Here is a 21,201-nt window from a genome sequence, read left to right on the forward strand (position 1 = left end):
TTTCTATCCCTTTGAAGAAGTGAGGCTCCATAAATGCTAAACAGGTGAGTATTATTTGTAATAATAATAGATAGAAAATAAACTGTAGGAAACTAAACAGAAGAAAGAAGGAGAGAAATAATAAGTTAACATAAACCACTGACACTCCAGGGCCTGACCAACCCTGGCAGGGCCTCCTTGGATGAGGGATTCTAGTGATAATGGCCGAAACACCCGATGAATCCAAGGTCCACTGCTGATGATGTGTCCCAAATTTAAAATGATAATCTAGATCAGATCTCTAATCCCTAAACCTAGCCAAGAAAGGAAAATGGCAGATTAGCCTGGGTAAAAGACCGGCAGTTGAGGCACACAACGATGCGTGCTGCTGGCAAAGTTTCTGGGCTTTCCTCATAACAGCCGTCCCTCAAGAGTCTCTCCATCTAAACAAGCATTATCAGGGACTGTAACACCTAGTCCTCACTGAATCTCTGTCTCTCTTCCACAGCATGTCTTTATCCTGTCTTCCTTCTCTCACCCCAACCAATCACAGCAGATGGCCCCGCCCCTCCCTGACCATGGTTCTGCCGGAGGTTTCTTCCTGTTAAAAGGGAGTTTTTCCTTCCCACTGTTGCTAAAGCAGTGGGGATCGTATGCGATGTTGCCTGTAATTTTTCATGTGTCTGCGCAAACACACAAACACCCTGAGCGGTGCCTTGGACCACTGTGAGTAACATCAGACGTGTTCAGTTTAATTCTTCTGTTAAAGTATTTCTGTTAGAATACACTGGAACTTACGAATACCCCGTTTCATGAAAAATTCAAGTTATGAATGCGCTGAACGGCGATATTTCTGCCCGTGTTACGGCAAAATGCCCGCGTAACGAAATCCGCTGGCTCTGATTGGCTGAGCCTCCAATGCCCACAATGTCTTCTGAATCACGTGACAACCCCTTGGCTTCCGTACTTGCGTTTCGCTGTTCCACTTGAACGATTTATTGTTGTTCTAGTTAGCAATTAGCCTACAGCCTATCGTTCAGCATCGCCTCACTCAGAACACGCGATGGGTGCTTCGACCCTCGGGAACAAATCGGGGTTCCGCTGTAGCTCTAATTAAGTGCATTAGCCCACTTACAGTGAAAAGTGCAAACATCTTGTCCATGACCTGTGCAGTATATTAACACCAAATTGGAAGTGAAAATTACTTAAACCCCAATTTTGAAAACAATATTTTTTCATGCTCTGACTTGTATAACGAGTCTGTGTGAAGCTCCTGCTGTGGTCTGGGAGACAGTCCTGGAACTCTTTGTCTGCAAAATACACTATTTAATTACCAATGTTGGGCAAGTTATTTTGAAAAAGTAATTAATTATAGTTACTAGTTAATTCTTCAAAAAAGAGTTTTGCAAACAACAAAGTTGCAGCTGTTTACCTAAAAATGCAGCCGAGGCAGTTTTTATAACCATTTCAAACTATTTACAGAACAATCAGGTGTTCTGCATCAAATATGAGTCACGCAAATTATTTGTGTCCACTACAAAGGAGAAAATCACAGCCTGATCCCTGCAGGCCTGACAGCAGCAGGTGTAGCACTGCTCCTGCTTCCACCTGCGTTTACACTTTAATCTGCCTTTGGTGGCTTTTTGGCAGAACTGCGACATTCAGCAGCCGCCTCATTGTTCTGACACACAAACTAAAACTATCCACAAAACAACACATTAACTACACACTCCAAACACGCTAAACGTCACAAATCTCTCACATCTAAAACCTCGCTCTCTCTCACCACCGTCACTCCTCAAATGAATTGTTACGTATTGATTTCAATTTGAATGAAGGTTGGATTGTTTGTGCGCGGAGACTGCGTCAGCAGGTTTTGCATGCGCGCAGCTCAGAGGAAACATTTGTGTTTTCTCTGTTGTCTTTGTTAATGCAGGGTCTTCACCTTACAATATGAGCGCCTCGAGGCAACATTTGTTGTGATTTTGCGCTATGTAAATAAAGCTGAATTGAATCGCGTGACGTTGACGTAGAAAAGAAAGAAATATGTGCAACAAAAAAAACCTGTTGCATAAATCAAACATGGCAAAAGCCGGAGTGACGAAATTAGAAGAATGATTGCAGCCTGTTGGCAACAAACTGACAGCAATCACATCCTGACTCCCACATGTCACAACCCGGTGTTTCAGCTAACAGGGCGAGCTGAGGATCCAGCAGACATTCCCAGGAAAGCATCATCAGCGTTCACAGTCTGATGATGGAAAGAGTCGAGGATGGTCCACGTATCACATGTAGGTTAAAAATAAGAGCACATCACACATGATAACAAACATGCACTTTTCAAGCTTTGTCCAATGAAAGATCAGAAAGCAGGTCAAACATCCAGGGTACCACAGATCCTTTCACAGACTGTTATACTGTGATGCTGATGTTCAGCGTGGTTTCTCACCAGAGCTCAACAGAAGCATTAAATCTGATGTTTACAGTGAAAAACAGCAGATTGGAGAGGGGGAGGTGAGAGGCACATCAGCAGCATTTTTCCACTGTTTGGTCATTTTGATGAAATGTTGCGACAAATAGGAAATTTCAATGTTTTCTATTAAGAGGTAAAAGAAAATGAGGTTCAGAGCTGATCGCAAAGAAATCAAACCCAGTGTGTCAGTCAGTGTCTTCATCAGCACTGCTGACCACACGTTTAAAGAAGTCGTCATTCAGTCGGCTCATTAAAACGTAAGGATGGCAGTTTGGGACAAAAACAGTCTGTGGGCTCCTGTTCCTGCTGGCAGGTAAGACGTGTTTAACATTTTTATGTGTCTTATTGTAGCTGCTTGTGTTTTCACGTCAAACCTTTCTTCCTGGCAGCCCGACTTCTTTACGTTTCGGAAACTTTGTTTTAGAGCTTCACACACAGCAGTCTGTATTTTCTGTCTGTGAACTGAGTCACTGTGTTCGGATCTCAGCTCTGTGTTTGCTCTTCTTTAGGTGCTGTGGGTCAAACTGTGATCTATCCTCTCAGGTCTACCTGTGATGTCAGAGGATCCACTGCCACCCTCCGCTGCACCTTCACACCTCTGAAGTCTTTCAAAGTGAATCAAACAGAAGTTCCACCAAAGATCGTCAGAGTCCTCTGGTGTCAGAACCACCGGTACTGCTACACTAACACTCCGTCTGTGTGTGACAGTGACTCAGCAAACATCGATCCTCGTTATCAATATCTGGGAGACAAGAAGACAAACTTTACAGATCAGAGATGTTCAGCAGGGAGACAACGCAAGCTTTCGCTTCAGGATGGAAGCTGATCATCCTGAAGGACGTTTTACTAACCAGACAGGAGTGACTGTCAGAGTTGATGGTGAGAGAAAAATGTCCTGGTTCTGACACAAATATTAATCTTTAATATTAACGACTGTTTATTAAAACTAATGATCACTTTGATTTTAGATTCGTCTAAAATGAGAATAATCAGCTCCAGTGATGATAAAAAGTTGAGCAGAGGTGAAACCGTCACACTGCTCTGTCAGTCTGCACTTTCCACCAACTGGAGGTCACGTGGTTCAAAGATGGCCACGCCCTCTCAGACACTGGCCCCTCCCTCCTTCTCATCCTGACTGCAGAGGACTCTGGGAGCTACACCTGTGCTCTGAAGACCAACATGGAGACTGTCTCTGAGCCGCACAGCCTGCAGGTGGAGGCAGAGGCAGGTTGGTGTGATCAGTTTCTCTCAGATTTTCTTCTCCGTCAAACAGCTGCATGATGTTAAAAGTTTAGGTGGTTAAAATTGAGTCTAACACAAGTGCAGCCTGTTATTGATCCGTCTGCAATCAGGGAGTCTTAAATCAAGCCCACAAAGGTCTGTCAGTGTGTTTGGAGGCACCGTTTCAGCTTCCTTTTGCTTCTTGCTTTAGTTTCAGCTGTGAGAAAACACCCAGTCTGTTTTTATTCAAACACATGGATATATTCTTATTTCTGTGACAGCTTTGATGTTGGTTAAAATGATTCAGTGTTTCTTTGCATTGCTGCGACTCATTAACAGTGTTGGGACTAACGCGTTATTAAGTAACGTTACAGTAACTACGTTATTATTGTGGTAACGAGCACGGTAACTAGTTATTATGCCAAAATCAGGAACGCGTTACTCGTTACTGGGATTTAGATAGGCTCGTTACTCGTTACTTCGTGTGGTGGCATCGCGGAGCTTCCACAGATTCAGTAACATTAGCAAGTGGTGGAGGCAGCAGGTGGAGGAGGGAGGAGAGACCCGAGGCGGCCCCCGGTCCGAGTGTCAGGTGAACTGAACTTCAGGTAAGAAGTTACGACCTGCAGTCTCTCTGGGTCAGATATGAACCAAGTTTAGGTGGAGTTTATTTTCGTTATGCTGACTTTTTCGTACTGCGTAGTAGCTAGCATGACGGAGTTTCTATACAGCTGGGTGGTGCTATGTTACTGATGTTGAACTTTATTTTGTTCATAAGGTTAATTATTAGAGTGGGAAGTGGGAAACATCCCGTAAAAAACGGAATCGTCTCGTATTCAGAGAAATTATTATATTATGTAATATTACGCGCTACAATGAAAAAGACACAAAGCTGGAGTTATTCTGTCTTTGCTGCACAGCTGCCTCTTCTTCTTTCATCCTCTCCCCTCCCTCTCCTTTTGCTCTTTCAGTCATGAAACTGATCGATCTGATGTTGGCTGGAGCCACAGCTGTAAAGCTGCTGGTCATGATGTCGGTTGGATGTGTGGTGAGAGGGAAACATGAAGATGAAACCAGCAGATGTCCTTACTGAATCATCAGAGCTGTGATGGAGAAACAGGTTTACCTTTTAGGTGACATGAATGAGTTGAAGTTATGAACTGTTTCTGTGTGTCCTTCATGGTCCACCATATCCCAGAATTCATAGCGCGGCCCAGCCAAATTTCAGTTTCCAACAATAGCGGCTGCTACTAAGTTTTAAAATTTCGTTTGGCTGAGATCAAAGTTATTAGATTATTAGATTAAATAAAACTTTATTAATCCATCGGGTTGGTTCCTCCGGGATTTTCACACAGCTGAATAAACGTCAGCGGGTGTCGGAGTGGAGGATGCCATCCTGTACCTCCTACACAGAGCCCACTCACACCTGGATGGGGGAAAAGGCACGGTCAGGATCCTGTTTCTTGACTTTTCCAGTGCCTTTAATACCATCCGGCCCTGTATGCTTCAAGAAAAACTGAACAGGATGGAGGTGGACCCCTGCCTGGTGGCTTGGATCTCCGACTACCTCACCGACAGACCACAGTACGTCAGGCTGAAGGACATCACGTCTGACACTGTGGTCAGCAGCACAGGAGCACCACAGGGAACTGTGCTGTCCCCTCTTCTCTTCACCCTGTACACCTCTGACTTCTGCTACAACTCTGAATTATGCCACATTCAGAAGTTTGCAGATGACACAGCCATCATGGGGTGTATCTGGGATGATCAGGAAGAGGAGTACAGAAGTCTGGTGAGGAACTTTGTCGCATGGAGTCACACAAACCACCTGCAACTCAACACCTCAAAGACTAAGGAACTGGTTGTGGACTTCGGGAGGTCCAGAGAAGGTCCACTGCCGGTTCAGATAGAGGGGGAGGAGGTGGAGGTGGTCAACAAGTACAAGTACCTCGGGCTGTGGGTGGACAACAAACTGGACTGGTCATGCAACACAGAGCACCTGTATAAAAAAGCCCAAAGCCGACTGTACTTCCTCAGGAGGCTGAGGTCTTTTAACATCTGCAGGAAGCTCCTGAGGATGTTTTACCAGTCAGTGGTTGCTGGAGTACTTTTCTATGCTGTGGTGTGCTGGGGGAGCAGCACAGCAAAGAAGGACTCATCCAGGCTGGAGAAACTGATCAGGAGGGCTAGCTCTGTGGTCGGCATGAAGCTGGACACTCTGGTGACAGTGGCAGAGAAAAGGACACTAAAGAAACTGATGGACATTATGAACAATGCTGGGCATCCTCTGCACACGGCCATAAACAACCAGAAGAGTCTGTTCAGTGACAGGTTGCTTCTCCCCAAGACAAGAACTAACAGACTTAAAAACTCCTTTGTCCCACACGCCATCAAACTGTTTAACTCCTCTCTGGAGGGGAGAGGGAGGGGAAACAGGAGGACAAAGGAGGGAACAACTAAGCTGTAGTGCCTCTGCACCTCACTGTGCAATACCTTTTGTGCAATACTTTTTGTGCAATAGACTCAATACTTGAAATGTGCAATTCACTTGTATTTTTATTTTTATTTTTATTTTTATTCCTATTTATTCTATTTATCCCCTTCGTATATTTTATTTATATTGTCTCTGTATTTATATATATATATATATATGTGTGTGTGTGTGTGTGTGTGTGTGTGTATTATATATATATATATATATATATATATATATATATATATATATATATATATATATATATATATATATATATATATATAATATTCTGTAACTCTGTAACTTCTGTCGGTGCTGTGCTTTTTTGGAAATCGAATTTCCCAGAGGAACCCACCCGAGGGATTAATAAAGTTCTATCTAATCTAATCTAATCTAATCTAAAACAGAAAACTGATTAAACAGAAGTGTGAGACAGTCGAGAGTTTACTCCAGTGTCCTGTTATATTTTAGATAGCAAGGAGCAGACGGCCGAGTTTATTAAACTCCACCCACACAGCGCTGACGCTAATCTGAAGGCTAGACCGTCCCATTTCACGGCCTCGCACTTCCGGCCTTCTCGGTCTTCGAAGGACCCGGCCCACGTAGACCGCGAAGGCCGGGTCCTCCGAAGGATGCGGCCGACGTTTTGGGACACAGCTTCTGTGTCTGAGCACATGTGACGGTGCAGAGCCGGGGAAGGCGGGGCTTGTTCCTTCCTAACCAGTAGGGGTGTTAAATAAACTCTTTGGGGTTTTATTTCATATTTATATTATTTATCTGTTATTATTGATTTACTTTAGCTCAACTCAGTGATTAACAGAATAATGAGGAATCACAATTAACAATAACAATGTTGTATTGCATTACTGAGTCGTGTAAACTCACTGGGTTACAACATCATTGTGTTCTCTAGTTCTTTGCAGGAACGTGAAACCAGGCTTCTACATGTCATTCAGCAAGTGGGAGAATATGGGTTGAACCTTTCTCCCCAAAAGTGCTCCTTTTCCCAAAGTTCAGTGCGATACTTGAGACACATTGTTTCTAGCAAAGTTGTAGAGACTGATCCCGAGAAGCTCAGAGCTCTCAGAACCTGGCCATGACCCCAGACACTCAGTGAGCTCAAGTCTTTTCTAGGCTTTGTAGGGTACTATCGACAGTTTGTGAAGGACTGACCAAAACCTGTCAAACCCCTGAATGATTTCACCAAAGGCTAACCACCACAGAGGAAGGGCAGAAAGGTAACACCTGGCCCTAGTGGGTATTGAACCCTAAAGTGCTGCTTTCCAACTGTTTTTGAAGTAATCATAGATTTAATTGGAAAGTAAATCTTAAATGAAATTAAATCTCTGCTCCAGCACAGCTGGATTTCATTTCATTGATTTGCACATCATTGCTGATCATGTTGTTTACATTTTCACAATAACTGCTGAATCCAACTGTTACATTTGCAGTTTTAACAAACAGTGAGGAACTATTACTAAATATATGTGTTGGATATGTTTAAAATGACATTTTGAATGAAAGATATCTGCTGGTGTGTGAGCAGTTGAGCTTTTCCGCCCTTTCCAGAATTATAATGGTTACAGCTTCACTCAGATATCACTGAGGCGGTGACGCAGCCATGCAAACACAGTGATCGCATGCAAAACTCTGCTTCACATTCAAATGAAGACACAAACCTGAGACCTGATGCAGCAGACGTGTTCAAGGTTTGATGCTGTGAGAAAAGCTTTATTACACTTACAGACTAAAACTGCAGAAGAAAGTCAGAGAGGATGAATACATGAGCAATGTTTACTGTTTATGACCTCAGTCTGGCTTCATGGTTTCACAGCTCACTCACCATGTGGTGGTTGATGGAGGTCAGTTTGAGTTTGCTTCTCAGATGAATTTGAATAAGGCCGATTTTTGCATTAAGAAAATACTCCTGATATCTTTAAACAAATAAACCTGAATGAACACTTTCAGCCTACGTCTGGCTTTACATGATGTACGAAGCTTTTCTGAGAGAGGATTTAGGAGCAGATGTTTATTATGTGGATGATTTTAACTGTTTCCAGTTCAGCAGACTGGATGCTTCTCTTCCAAATAAAGATGATCATATTTCAGTCCTCACTGTGTTTTTGTTTATGCAAGAAAATGACCAGAGTGAGAGCAAACGAGGCTCCATTTAAACATGTAACTCAGTTACATGTGGAGATGTTAAAAAACAATAATAAATTGGTTTAAATACATTTTATAATATTTATTATGAAGAGAGAGCTGAGTGTAAAAGCAGATGATGTCACTTCCTGGTGTGCAGACTAAACCGACCCACAGTCTTCCTTCTCACATATCACAGAATTCATAGCACGGCCCAGCCAAATTTCAGTTTCCAACAATAGCGGCTGCTACTAAGTTTTAAAATTACTCTTATTAATCTTTCTGGGTCACAAAATAAACTTTTAGCATATTTCCAGGCGAGAAAGTAGCTGTGCAAACTTCAAATATCTGCTCGGTTTATCAAGACATCGCATATTTGCAAAAGTGCGCCGACGTTTTCGGAGACGTCTGTTACCCACCAGCTCGATAGCGAGCCGGGGGGTTCAATGGTCACTCCAGCCGGCGAGAGCAGCGGACTCCCGGCTTCATCGTTTTCAGACCGCCACTCTGTCACTACTCAGGTTAAACATGATATTGAAGTCACTCGGAGAACTTTCCTTTTTTCTGTGTTTTATTTGTTCCGGAGTAAATCGTTTGGCTGAGATCAAAGTTATTAGATTATTAGATTAAATAAAACTTTATTAATCCATCGGGTTGGTTCCTCCGGGATTTTCACACAGCTGAATAAACGTCAAACAGAAAACTGATTAAACAGAAGTGTGAGACGGTCGAGAGTTTACTCCAGTGTCCTGTTATATTTTAGATAGCAAGGAGCAGACGGCCGAGTTTATTAAACTCCACCCACACAGCGCTGACGCTAATCTGAAGGCTAGACCGTCCCATTTCACGGCCTCGAACTTCCGGCCTTCTCGGTCTTCGAAGGACCCGGCCCACGTAGACCGCGAAGGCCGGGTCCTCCGAAGGATCCGGCCGACGTTTTGGGACACAGCTTCTGTGTCTGAGCACATGTGACGGTGCAGAGCCGGGGAAGGCGGGGCTTGTTCCTTCCTAACCAGTAGGGGTGTTAAATAAACTCTTTGGGGTTTTATTTCATATTTATATTATTTATCTGTTATTATTGATTTACTTTAGCTCAACTCAGTGATTAACAGAATAATGAGGAATCATAATTAACAATAACAATGTTGTATTGCATTACTGAGTCGTGTAAACTCACTGGGTTACAACATCATTGTGTTCTCTAGTTCTTTGCAGGAACGTGAAACCAGGCTTCTACATGTCATTCAGCAAGTGGGAGAATATGGGTTGAACCTTTCTCCCCAAAAGTGCTCCTTTTCCCAAAGTTCAGTGCGATACTTGAGACACATTGTTTCTAGCAAAGTTGTAGAGACTGATCCCGAGAAGCTCAGAGCTCTCAGAACCTGGCCATGACCCCAGACACTCAGTGAGCTCAAGTCTTTTCTAGGCTTTGTAGGGTACTATCAACAGTTTGTGAAGGACTGACCAAAACCTGTCAAACCCCTGAATGATTTCACCAAAGGCTAACCACCACAGAGGAAGGGCAGAAAGGTAACACCTGGCCCTAGTGGGTATTGAACCCTAAAGTGCTGCTTTCCAACTGTTTTTGAAGTAATCATAGATTTAATTGGAAAGTAAATCTTAAATGAAATTAAATCTCTGCTCCAGCACAGCTGGATTTCATTTCATTGATTTGCACATCATTGCTGATCATGTTGTTTACATTTTCACAATAACTGCTGAATCCAACTGTTACATTTGCAGTTTTAACAAACAGTGAGGAACTATTACTAAATATATGTGTTGGATATGTTTAAAATGACATTTTGAATGAAAGATATCCGCTGGTGTGTGAGCAGTTGAGCTTTTCCGCCCTTTCCAGAATTATAATGGTTACAGCTTCACTCAGATATCACTGAGGCGGTGACGCAGCCATGCAAACACAGTGATCGCATGCAAAACTCTGCTTCACATTCAAATGAAGACACAAACCTGAGACCTGATGCAGCAGACGTGTTCAAGGTTTGATGCTGTGAGAAAAGCTTTATTACACTTACAGACTAAAACTGCAGAAGAAAGTCAGAGAGGATGAATACATGAGCAATGTTTACTGTTTATGACCTCAGTCTGGCTTCATGGTTTCACAGCTCACTCACCATGTGGTGGTTGATGGAGGTCAGTTTGAGTTTGCTTCTCAGATGAATTTGAATAAGGCCGATTTTTGCATTAAGAAAATACTCCTGATATCTTTAAACAAATAAACCTGAATGAACACTTTCAGCCTACGTCTGGCTTTACATGATGTACGAAGCTTTTCTGAGAGAGGATTTAGGAGCAGATGTTTATTATGTGGATGATTTTAACTGTTTCCAGTTCAGCAGACTGGATGCTTCTCTTCCAAATAAAGATGATCATATTTCAGTCCTCACTGTGTTTTTGTTTATGCAAGAAAATGACCAGAGTGAGAGCAAACGAGGCTCCATTTAAACATGTAACTCAGTTACATGTGGAGATGTTAAAAAAACAATAATAAATTGGTTTAAATACATTTTATAATATTTATTATGAAGAGAGAGCTGAGTGTAAAAGCAGATGATGTCACTTCCTGGTGTGCAGACTAAACCGCCACAGTCTTCCTTCTCACTGTAAGCGGCTGTCTCCTCCTCTCTGTGGAAAACCTTCCCATCAGGCTGCGTCCTCCACCTCAGCTTCACCTCCTCAGTGACTCCTTGCTCCACCAGCTTCTCCCTCACCTGAAACACAGTTTTCACACATTAACAGAAGCTCCTCATTAATCAATCACTGAGACTGATTATTGACAGTGTAGAGAGAAAGCGTTATAACCTGATAAAGACACAGTGACTGATTTCTAACCAGCACAGGATGATTGAATTTCATTCTTCCCCAGTGATGTATCTCATCAGCAAAGACACACAACTGTCAAACTTGTCTCCACTGATCTCAGTGACATGTTTAACAGTTGTGTATTTGGACATTTTCTTCCCGCTTGTTTGAAATACGACATGTTATCAAAGTCAGAAAGGTCGAGATCCTAAAAAGCCTGTGCCCCAGTTTGGCTGGAAAAGCAACGATGATGATGATTGGTCCACCATCACACAGTCCCCATCTCCTGATTGCAAAGTCAGAGGCAGGAGCTGGACGTCGCTGCCATCGGACCACTCCCAGCTGTTGCTCAAACCAATCCAGGCATATGACAAAGAGGGAATCAGCCATCTATTTCCATTCACTGAATAACTATCATACATGTCTGACGCCAGCAGAGTCACGATCTCCGTGTTGTTCACCACACTGTTGACGGTGCTCAGGTCTGTGTACCTCTCCCTGCAGTAGGACCGAGCGCCATGAAAGCTCCTCGAGTCCTGCACCAGGATGTAACGGCCAGCATCACCTGGAAGAGAAACGAGCAGACAGAGTCAGAGCACAGGCTGGAAATGTTCACCAACAACATTCGCCTTTTTTAAACTACAAACTGATATTTTTAAGAAATGCTGATCATGATATCTTTTCTTCGACTAAATGTGTTTTAGTTGTACATAATAATATAAATATATAAATATATCTATCTATCTGAGAGACTATTGTTCCTTCGTCGTGGTGCTTTTAGGTGCCGATGCCACTCACCGCTGTAACAGATGAAGTGCTTCTCTTCTGAACAGTCTCTGGTCGACCAGAATCCCAATGCAGATACCGTCACACACTTCCCCACACCAGGCTCGCCTGTGCCCCAGTTTGTGACGGTTGATTTACCTGTTCCAGTATAAAACCACTTCCAGGGTAACATTATACCACGGAGTCAGGTACTTCTGATTTGAGACCTTAGTTTTCACAGGAGCTACAGTATCCAGAGTCGTACGTAGTGAGGAGGTAAAATTATTAACAAGATAATCGACCTCTGTTGGGGTAGTGTCCAGATAGCTGCTCTGCTCTATGTTGGTACAGGGCATTGGAGATGATAACAGTGGGTGGATTATATTCTTAAACTTAGTTACAGCGCTTTCAGAAAGACATCTACTGTGATAAAGTCTACTCTCCACTGCTGTGTAATCAATTATTGTAAAAGTAAATGTTATCAGGAAATGATCAGACAGCAGAGGGTTTTCAGGAAACACTGTTAAATGTTCAGTTTCTATGCCATATGTTCAAACAAGATCTAGAGTGTGATTAAAGTGGTGGGTGGGTTCTTTTACATTTGAGAGAAGCCAATTGAGTCTAATAACAGATTAAATGCCATGTTGAGGCTGTCATTTTTAGCATCTACATGGATGTTAAAATCACCCACAATAATTATTTTATCTGAGCTCAGAACTAAATTAGATATAAAGTCTGAGAAATCAGACAGAAACTCTGTGTAAGGCCCAGGTGGACGATAGATGATAACAAGTAAGACTGGTTTCTGAGTTTCACAGCTGGGGTGGACGAGGCGAAGCATCAGGCTTTCAAATGAATTAAAAGTCTGTCTGGGTCTTTGGTTGATTAATAGGCTGGTGTGAAAAATTGCTGCCACACCAATTGTGGGCATATAAATAATGTTTTATTGAACAACTGTGTTGAAAATGTGTTTTGTGAGGCTCAACCGGCTCCTTCATAGAAACTGCCCGGAGCCTAACCAGAGGCTGAGCTGGAGGCCTCAGCTACCTCTGAACCAGTGGGAGTTTTTAAGTCGGACCTGCCACGTCAGCTGGAAAATTGAGGTTTCTCAGTCATCCAGGTCATTGTATTCTAAGGAGTGGGCTTTAAGGTGTCTGGGAAGGGATCTCAAAAATCCTCAGAACTCTATATTGGAGACACCAAAAAGCCATTTCATAAAGGCATGGCACAACATAGAAGAGCCACCTTGGCGGGACAGGACTTGGCTCTCCATCTGCATCTAAAGGACAAAGGTCACTCTTTCAAGGACACTAATGTTCAAAATTTGGACTGAGAAGACAGATGGTTTGAAAGACAAGTGAAGAAGCCATCTATGTCCACAATGAACAACCCTCTTTGAACAGAGGCTTTCGACACCAACTGTCTGCCATCAATAAGCCAGTTTGGTGATCCTTCCTAGACGCCTTAATGCCCGCTCACATCATGAACCATTTCAACTCAGGAAATCACATGATAGGGTGGGGCTAAGTTTCACAGTGAGCTCACCCGAACTCTTGGCTGATTGTGACCCAAACCCGTTTTCACACCTTGGCCCGTGTGATTAGGTAGAGGATCAATAGCGGGTCCATGACCCCCTTAGGGGACACTCCCATAGAGCTTGGAAATCTGGCACTCACCACCAATTGACCTTAAAACTGAAGAAGCTTCTCGCATGAAACATCTTCAAGAAAATTAAAGAAGATCAGATGCTTTTCTTTCCAAATTCTTTAGATTATTCAAGGAACATTGAAGTGGTCGGGCAGACGTCAGTCTGTTTGCATCTGTAATAACTTTGAATAAGTCATCTTCAGTTAAACGACTCTGAGCATCTTTAAACAAATGCACTTTAATGAACACTGGGCTGCTTTCTAAAAAACCACTTTTACAAAGTCTCTGATGGACGTGGGAGGAGGAGCGAGGATGACATTTATATCAGATGAAGAGTTCTGACTGTGTCACAGCTGCACAGACGTCTCATCGTGTCGGGTATGTTCTGCATATGTTTGGTTTATTTGATAATCTCACACATTCATTGTCTGGTATTCTAATAAACAAAATGATGATAATTGAAGGAAGACAACATTTTTAAAGTTGAACGTTTCAAATGTTGAATATGTTTGATAGTTTTGTTTGAATGATTAGATTAGATAGAAATGGAGTGAATGACAGAGACAGCTGCCTCTTTGTTGATGCTGCTTTAAGTGTTATGATTAATAATGAACGAGCAGCTGCAGATGAGATTCATGAGGACGTCTTCACAGTTTTTCAGCTCTCAGTCATGAAGAGGTGTGGACTGATCCTGCTGCTGCTCTCAGGTCTGTGAACTCATCTCAGTCGCCTCATTTACAGTTTGAATAAAACTTTTGATGTCAGAAAATCAAAGAAAGCACAAAGTGAACTGCTCCATAGGGATTATTTTAAAGGTGTCTGTAAACGAGCTTCAAGCAGTCACAGGAACACTCGTACAATCTCCAAAGACCTTTGTCATGTCAACTAAACTTCTAAAGGTTTCTTTGGGTCCAGTTAGAAGTTTGATTGACAGTTTAATAGTCGGTAGTTTGTAAGAGTTTGTATAAAGTGAAGTAAAAGAGTAAAGAAAGAAAGGAGGGAAGAGTCAGTGCATGAACGTGGCTGTTTGTGTGCACTGCTGAGAAAAACACGTCTTGATTTTATTTTCTGTGTAGAAATCTGACTGAAAGCCTGAAACGCTGCAAACCCGTCAGCTCGCTGAAAAAGATCCTGACTGCTTTTACCACGTCCGTGTGCACGTTAGAGCAGGGCGATATGACCAAAAATATTTATCATGATATTTCATTTTCTTATTGTTGCCTAACATTGTACCGGTATTACCGTGAACGGTATAATATGGCCCAGCCCTAGTGCACGTGTTGTTCAGCTTTGAGCCTCGACCACTAACACGTCGTTTTCCTTCATTGTGCACACTGAAGAGGAAAAATCGTCCAAATACATGTGCAATAAGGCCAGAGTGAAAAACAAACTTAGCACTGTTAAAGCAGCTTTTTAAGCTGATGTGAGAGTTTCGCCCTGGAGCAGGAAACCAGTGTGTAGGTGTCCACAGGCACCGTAAAACAGCTTTTAACCAGTACACGAGTTACACATCCTTTGAAGGACACATATATTAACATATATTCACGTCTTTAAAGATGTCAACAAAAAGTTTGCGTTGTGGTAGCATGTAAAGAATTTATTCTCCTGATGACTAAAATAGTCGAGCTGAGGTGAGTCTGTGACCGCGCTGACTGACTCGTGTCCTCTCAGGTTACGTGATGGTCTGCCATCTTCAGTCTGATCAGTTAGTCAGACAGCTCCACCTGGTTGACCTGCAGAAGTCCTGGAACGATGCTCAGCAATACTGCAGAGATGAGTACATTGACCTCGCCATCGTTAACAGCTCAGCTCTCATCCAGGAAGCCCAGAAAAGGGCGGGGAGCACCGAGGCGTGGATTGGACTCTCCACGAGCGGCTGGAAATGGTCTCGCCTCGGTCCAGTTCAGTCATCCTGGTTTAACATGTGGTCACCGGGACAGCCAGGGACCAATGAGTGTGTTACAGTATCTAGTGATGGATCATGGTCCACAAGACCGTGCTCAGCTACTTATTACTTTGTCTGCTATGACGGTGAGTGTTTCAGACTTTGGTACCAGGGTTTGACAAACTGAACATTTTAGCTGCAGGTTTGAATCCGTCTGATCTTTTGTTTCAGCTGCGACTAACAAACACATCCCGGTGAGGAACTCAACGACCTGGTCTGATGCTCAGTCTTACTGCAGACAGAACTACACAGACCTGAGCACCATCACCAACACGCAGGACAACAGCCAGGTCGCTTCTATGTTGCCATTTTATTATCCAGCCTGGATTGGACTGTACAGAAAATACTGGACGTGGTCAAACTCGAGCACAGCCTCCAACCTGCCGTGGGGGCCCGGGCAGCCTGATGACAGCGTAAACTGTGCCACAATAGTCGGATCAACAGGCTCCTTCAACAGTCATAACTGTAGTGACCAACGCCCCTTCCTCTGCTCCAGAGGTGAGTCTGTCCTCTGTGTTTCTGCACAGTCTGGTCCTCCTGGGCTCATCCGGACACTCTTGGCACAGCACTGCCGATGCTTTGGGTGGCGCTGTCATTTAGTGTTTGCTCTGTCTGCGGTAGAGTATCACTTCCTGTTCCTGTTTCAACACAGGAACAGGAAGTAGTAGTTGAGTAGCTTATCTGCGTAGCAATTTAATTAAAAACCTTTAGATAACTTCTGTTTTCATAGTATAATCTTCACGTGCACCATGGCTACTTCACCTGTCCCTCCTGCACTTTCTTGCTCATTGTGTCAGATGTTTAGTTACTCCTTTAGCAGTAATGATATCTGTAACAAATGTAGCATATTTGCAGCTCTGGAGGCCAGGATTACTGAATTGGAGACTCGGCTTCGCACCCTTCATTCACCCATAGCTAGCCAGGCCCCTGTAGCTGGTGCAGCCGAAGATAGCGTAGGCCCCGCTAGCTGTTCCCCGGCAGACCCCAAGCAGCTGGGGAAAGAGGGCGGCTGGGTCACGGTGAGGAGGAAGCATAGTCCTAAACAGAAGCCCCAGGTACACCACCAACCCGTTCATGTGTCTAACCGTTTTTCCCCACTCGGCGACACACCCGCCGGGGGTCAAACTCTGGTAATTGGTGATTCTGTTCTCAGACATGTGAAGCTAGAGACACCGGCAGGGGCCAGAGCAGGCGACATTGAAGGAAATTTAAAACTGCTGGCTAAGGGTAAACGTAAATTCAGTAAGATCATAATTCACGTCGGCAGTAATGACACCCGGTTACGCCAATCGGAGGTCACTAAAATCAATATTGAATCGGTGTGCAACTTTGCCAAAACAATGTGGGACTCTGTAGTTTTCTCTGGTCCCCTCCCCAATCAGACCAGGAGTGACATGTTTAGCCGCATGTTCTCCTTAAATTGCTGGCTGTCTGAGTGGTGTCCCAGAAACGATGTGGGCTTCATAGATAATTGGCAAACCTTGTGGAGGAAACCTGGTCTTGTTAGGAGAGACGGCATCCATCCCACTTTGGATGGAGCAGCTCTCATTTCTAGAAATATGGACAAATTTATTAAACCCCCCAAAATATGACTATCCAGAGTTGGGACCAGGAAGCAGAGTTGCAGTCTTACACGCCTCTCTGCAGCTTCTCTCCTCCTGCTACCCCCCAAAAACCCATCTCCATAGAGACTGTGTCAGCTCCCAAACAGACAAAAAACAAACTAAAACCAGAAACAAACAACTTAAACATAAACAATCACAAAGAAAGAACAATACAGTATCCACATCTGAACCAAAGAGTAAAACAGTGAAATGTGGATTATTAAATATTAGGTCTCTCTCCTCCAAGTCTCTGTTAGTACATGACTTAATAATTGATCAACAAATCGATTTACTCTGCCTTACAGAAACCTGGTTGCAGCAGGATGATTATGTTAGTTTAAATGAATCAACACCCCCGAGTCATTCTAACTACCAGAAACCTCGAAGCACAGGCCGAGGGGGAGGTGTGCTGGGCTGGTTCTAGACAGGCATATATGAGGGGGCAGACAGAAATGTAAAGGGGGCACATGGTGGCAGCTGAGGCGAATGTGGGGTGCTCTGAATAACTGTTTTTGTCATGTAATTGGATTGCACTTTGTCAAACCTCTACCCTAAAACCTGACCAACTTGGGTGTCCCCCCTGAAGGCTCAGCTTCTGCAGGTCTAGATCTTAGTGTCACTGAGGCACACAAACCCCCTGACCACGTTAAGGTGGCAATCACTCAGGAGGAAAACTGAAAAACAAAATAAAAAATAATAAAATAAAATATTGCTCATCAGATTCTACCAACTAAAAACATGACATTTACCTTAATTAGATGCCCTATGTTAAATACATTTGAATCCAACCATAGTACTTCTCACTATTGCCAATATTAACAAAACTAAAAAGGGTAGGCCAAGTTATGAAAAAAGGGCACTTCTCCAACTCTTGAAAAATAGAAATAAAAAATACATTAAAATATCCATCCAGTTCTTTAAAACCAACAACATAAAATCTATCTTAATTTGATTGCCTAAGTAAAGTATCAAATCAATTTTATTTATATAGCACTTTTACATTATACATGCTTCCCTTAGGCAGCATCATTAGAAGACATAGCATACATTTACACTGCTATGCAGATGACACCCAGCTCTATCTGTGCATGAAGCCAGATAACACACACCAATGAGTTACACTGCAGGAATGTCTTAAAGACATAAAGACCTGGATGGCCGCTAACTTTCTGCTTCTTAATTCAGATCAAACTGAGGTTATTGTACTCGGCCCTGAAAAGCTTAGAAATATGGTATCTAAGCAGATTCTTACTCTGGATGGCATTACCTTGGCCTCCAGTAACACTGTGAGGAACCTTGGAGTCATTTTTGACCAGGACATGTCCTTCAACGCACATATTAAACAAATATGTAAGACTGCGTTCTTCCATTTGCGCCCCTCCCTGAGCTCTGAGTTCTGCTGGAGGTTTCTTCCTGTTAAAAGGGAAAAAGTTTTTCCTTCTGACTGTCGCCAAAGTGCTTATTCATAGGGGGTCATTTGATTGCTTGGTTTTTTCTCTATATGTATTACTATAGGGTCTACCGCACAGTATAAAGCGCCTTGAGGCGACTGTTGTTGTGATTTAGTGATGTATAAATAAAATTGAATTGAATTGAATGGCCCTTTTCTTTCTCTGCAGATGTCAAACCTTCAGCCTTGAGGTCAGTGAAGGTTCAGCTGAGGGCGGGATCTGCAGACCTGAACGACCCCACAGTGCAAGAATCCATCCTGCAGCAGGTCAGAGGTCACACGGGCCCCGATACAAGGAACAGACCGCTATAACTACTGTGAAATGATAGAGAGCAGTGAGTCTGTGCAGGTTCAGGGACACGTGACAGCACACAGCTGCAGAGATACGGGGCTCGTTTAATGCAATCCCATCCATTTGTATTATTTAACCTTTTTAACTGGTAACTTGAAGAAGTCACTTAATTTCAGATTGCTGTGAGGAGACGACGTGAACCAATGACAGGCAATGAGGCCTAATTCCAGACTTCAGTTTCATCCCCAGCCAGTTCATTTAGTTCATTTCCCCCAGAAACAGCACCAACAACGTTTTCTGCTCACTACAGAAACAACGGCTGATTAATGAGGAGCTTCTGTTAATGTGTGAAAACTGTGTTTCAGGTGAGGGAGGAGCTGGTGGAGCAAGGAGTCACTGAGGAGGTGAAGCTGAGGTGGAGGACGCAGCCTGATGGGAAGGTTTTCCACAGAGAGGAGGAGACAGCCGCTTACAGTGAGAAGGAAGACTGTGGGTCGGTTTAGTCTGAACGTTATTGGCTGATGTTCCTCAGATGATCTGCTGTGTAATTCAACTTATTTCCATCTCTGTACTCTGACTGCTGGACTGTAACAGCGTAGCTTTGCATGACTGACAGTTGGAAATCATCCTTCTTTATCCTAAGCTCAGATCAGAGTGTCTGATGAGCTGTTTTATGCCTCTTTGTTTCTTCTGATTGGTGAAGCTAAAGTTTGCAGGTGAGCGGGTGGGCGGACCTTCTGTGTCTCAGATATAAATGTTCATGATATCCTGTCTCTACATATGAAAGTTCAAGAGGAGAAAAAGGTGAAACTGAGTGTTCAGAGCAGCCTGATGTCTGAGCTTTTTGACTTCATACTTTATAGTTCAAATGAGCACCCAGCAATATAACAGTAGATATGCCATATATGTCAGTGAATCGCGCATTTATGCTCTCTATTATCATATTAAATATACATTTTTCTGTCTCAGAAATGTCTCTGCTGCTGTTTGATTCTGTAAACTACAGTCATGGCTCTGCATCCATCTTCATTGTAAACTCTATTCAATAAAGTCTATTGATATTTTATTGTCCTGTCAGAACTTTCAGTTGCTTCATTTTTATGCTCTTATTTTGAATTTGATGCAGTAACACACATCATAAAGGCTGAGACAACATGAAGTTTAATGCTAAACAATAAGAGTCTCACATACAGTGAAGCTGATTGGCGGGACAGCAGTCACATGACTGGCTATGAAATCCCAGACAGACAATCCAACAGTTTGTGAAACATCTGAATGTAAAATGCTGAAAACTTCTGCTGCTCATCTGTTCACAGAAAAATCTGTGAAAGCGACGAGACGGCTGTGTGACGGTGATTTTCAAAATAAATTCAGATCAAATATTTTCTGTTTTAAAACACAAAGTGTTTCACAGTCTGATAAAACTCCACATTAAGACCAGAGTACCTGTCCACACAGCGGTGCATTCACTGCTGCACACACACACACACACACACACACGCACACACACACACACACACACGCACACGCACGCACGCACACACACACACACATTAGAGGAACAAAAGCCAAAAACAACAGGAAACAGATTAAAGCTCATCTATAAAATGAGTTTTCAGCAGTCGCTGCCCTGACATGGACATGGCTGATGTGTTTACAGATTCTGCACTGTAACAAATGGCAGTGACATATAAACCATGTAAAATCCCTACAGAAATGTATAGTAAACCCCAAAACACATTTTTTCTGTTTCAATCACATCGAATTTTTGTAAACTATTAAACAGAATGTTTTTGTTACATTTACAACATCAATGTGTGATTATAATCAAATTTATTTGTTAAAACTACAAATATTGGGAACAAAAACAGTGAAATACTTTAATATTCTAACAAAACAATTATGTTAATTTGACATGCAAATATTGTAAAAACTATAGTTTTAGTCAGTTGTTTTTAAAATACACGAATTATATGTAAGTCACTTTACAAGTTTATACTGTAGGCCTGTAACATGATTTCATGATTCATGAAATTATGCAAATTCAGGTATAGGGCTAATAAAAATGTATTCACAGAAAATATCATTGTGAACCTGAGAGGTTACTTCTCTATTTTTATGCTATACAAAAATATGCAATTATAATGACATTTTTTAATTATTCAGGCTATTTGCAGCCTATTGTACAGTAACCTATAAGAAATTATTATTATCGATATCTTAGGTAAAACTTCTGTTCAGTCGTAATCCTGATATTCTTTATGTTTCTTTTAATTGTAATGTGATACTTAGACTAGACTACTGTTTTTGGGTTAGGTCAGCAATGTATCATATCACAGGCTAAACAACCTAACAGTGCCTTCCATAGGATGTCTATGGTGCCT

At 42.6% G+C, this 21,201-nt stretch overlaps 1 protein-coding gene and 1 long non-coding RNA gene across 3 annotated transcripts; both read left to right on the forward strand.

The window, feature by feature from the left end:
• The first annotated feature begins 2,853 nt into the window (after positions 1-2,853).
• LOC309718165 lies at positions 2,854-8,257 on the forward strand. 2 transcript variants are annotated; one of them, XR_014279896.1, is made up of 4 exons: positions 2,854-3,331; positions 3,421-3,680; positions 4,645-4,806; positions 7,063-8,257. It is a non-coding gene; the product is annotated as an uncharacterized lncRNA (long non-coding RNA). The 2 variants fall into 2 exon arrangements; XR_014279897.1 differs by lacking the exon at positions 7,063-8,257 and having other exon boundaries at positions 4,645-4,912.
• A 4,222-nt stretch (positions 8,258-12,479) lies between these two features.
• LOC309717864 (putative C-type lectin domain family 20 member A) lies at positions 12,480-19,881 on the forward strand. The gene is made up of 5 exons (XM_082552741.1): positions 12,480-14,233; positions 15,198-15,557; positions 15,643-15,969; positions 18,695-18,792; positions 19,183-19,881. Exons 1-5 carry the CDS (start codon positions 14,053-14,055, stop codon positions 19,318-19,320), a joined length of 1,104 nt encoding a protein of 367 aa, XP_082408867.1. The 5' UTR covers positions 12,480-14,052; the 3' UTR covers positions 19,321-19,881.
• Positions 19,882-21,201: the final 1,320 nt, after the last annotated feature.

This window comes from Aulonocara stuartgranti (assembly GCF_965226115.1).
Source record: "Aulonocara stuartgranti genome assembly, chromosome: 11".
Lineage (NCBI taxonomy): Eukaryota > Metazoa > Chordata > Actinopteri > Cichliformes > Cichlidae > Aulonocara > Aulonocara stuartgranti.

Bases quoted from the DNA above. Each gene is read 5' to 3' on its own strand.
- LOC309717864 (XM_082552741.1), top strand. From the start codon at position 14,053: ATGATTAGATTAGATAGAAATGGAGTGAATGACAGAGACAGCTGCCTC. The intron at 15,558-15,642 runs GTGAGTGTTTCA...CTTTTGTTTCAG, and splicing joins TTACTTTGTCTGCTATGACG to CTGCGACTAACAAACACATC. The intron at 15,970-18,694 runs GTGAGTCTGTCC...CTTTCTCTGCAG, and splicing joins CCCCTTCCTCTGCTCCAGAG to ATGTCAAACCTTCAGCCTTG.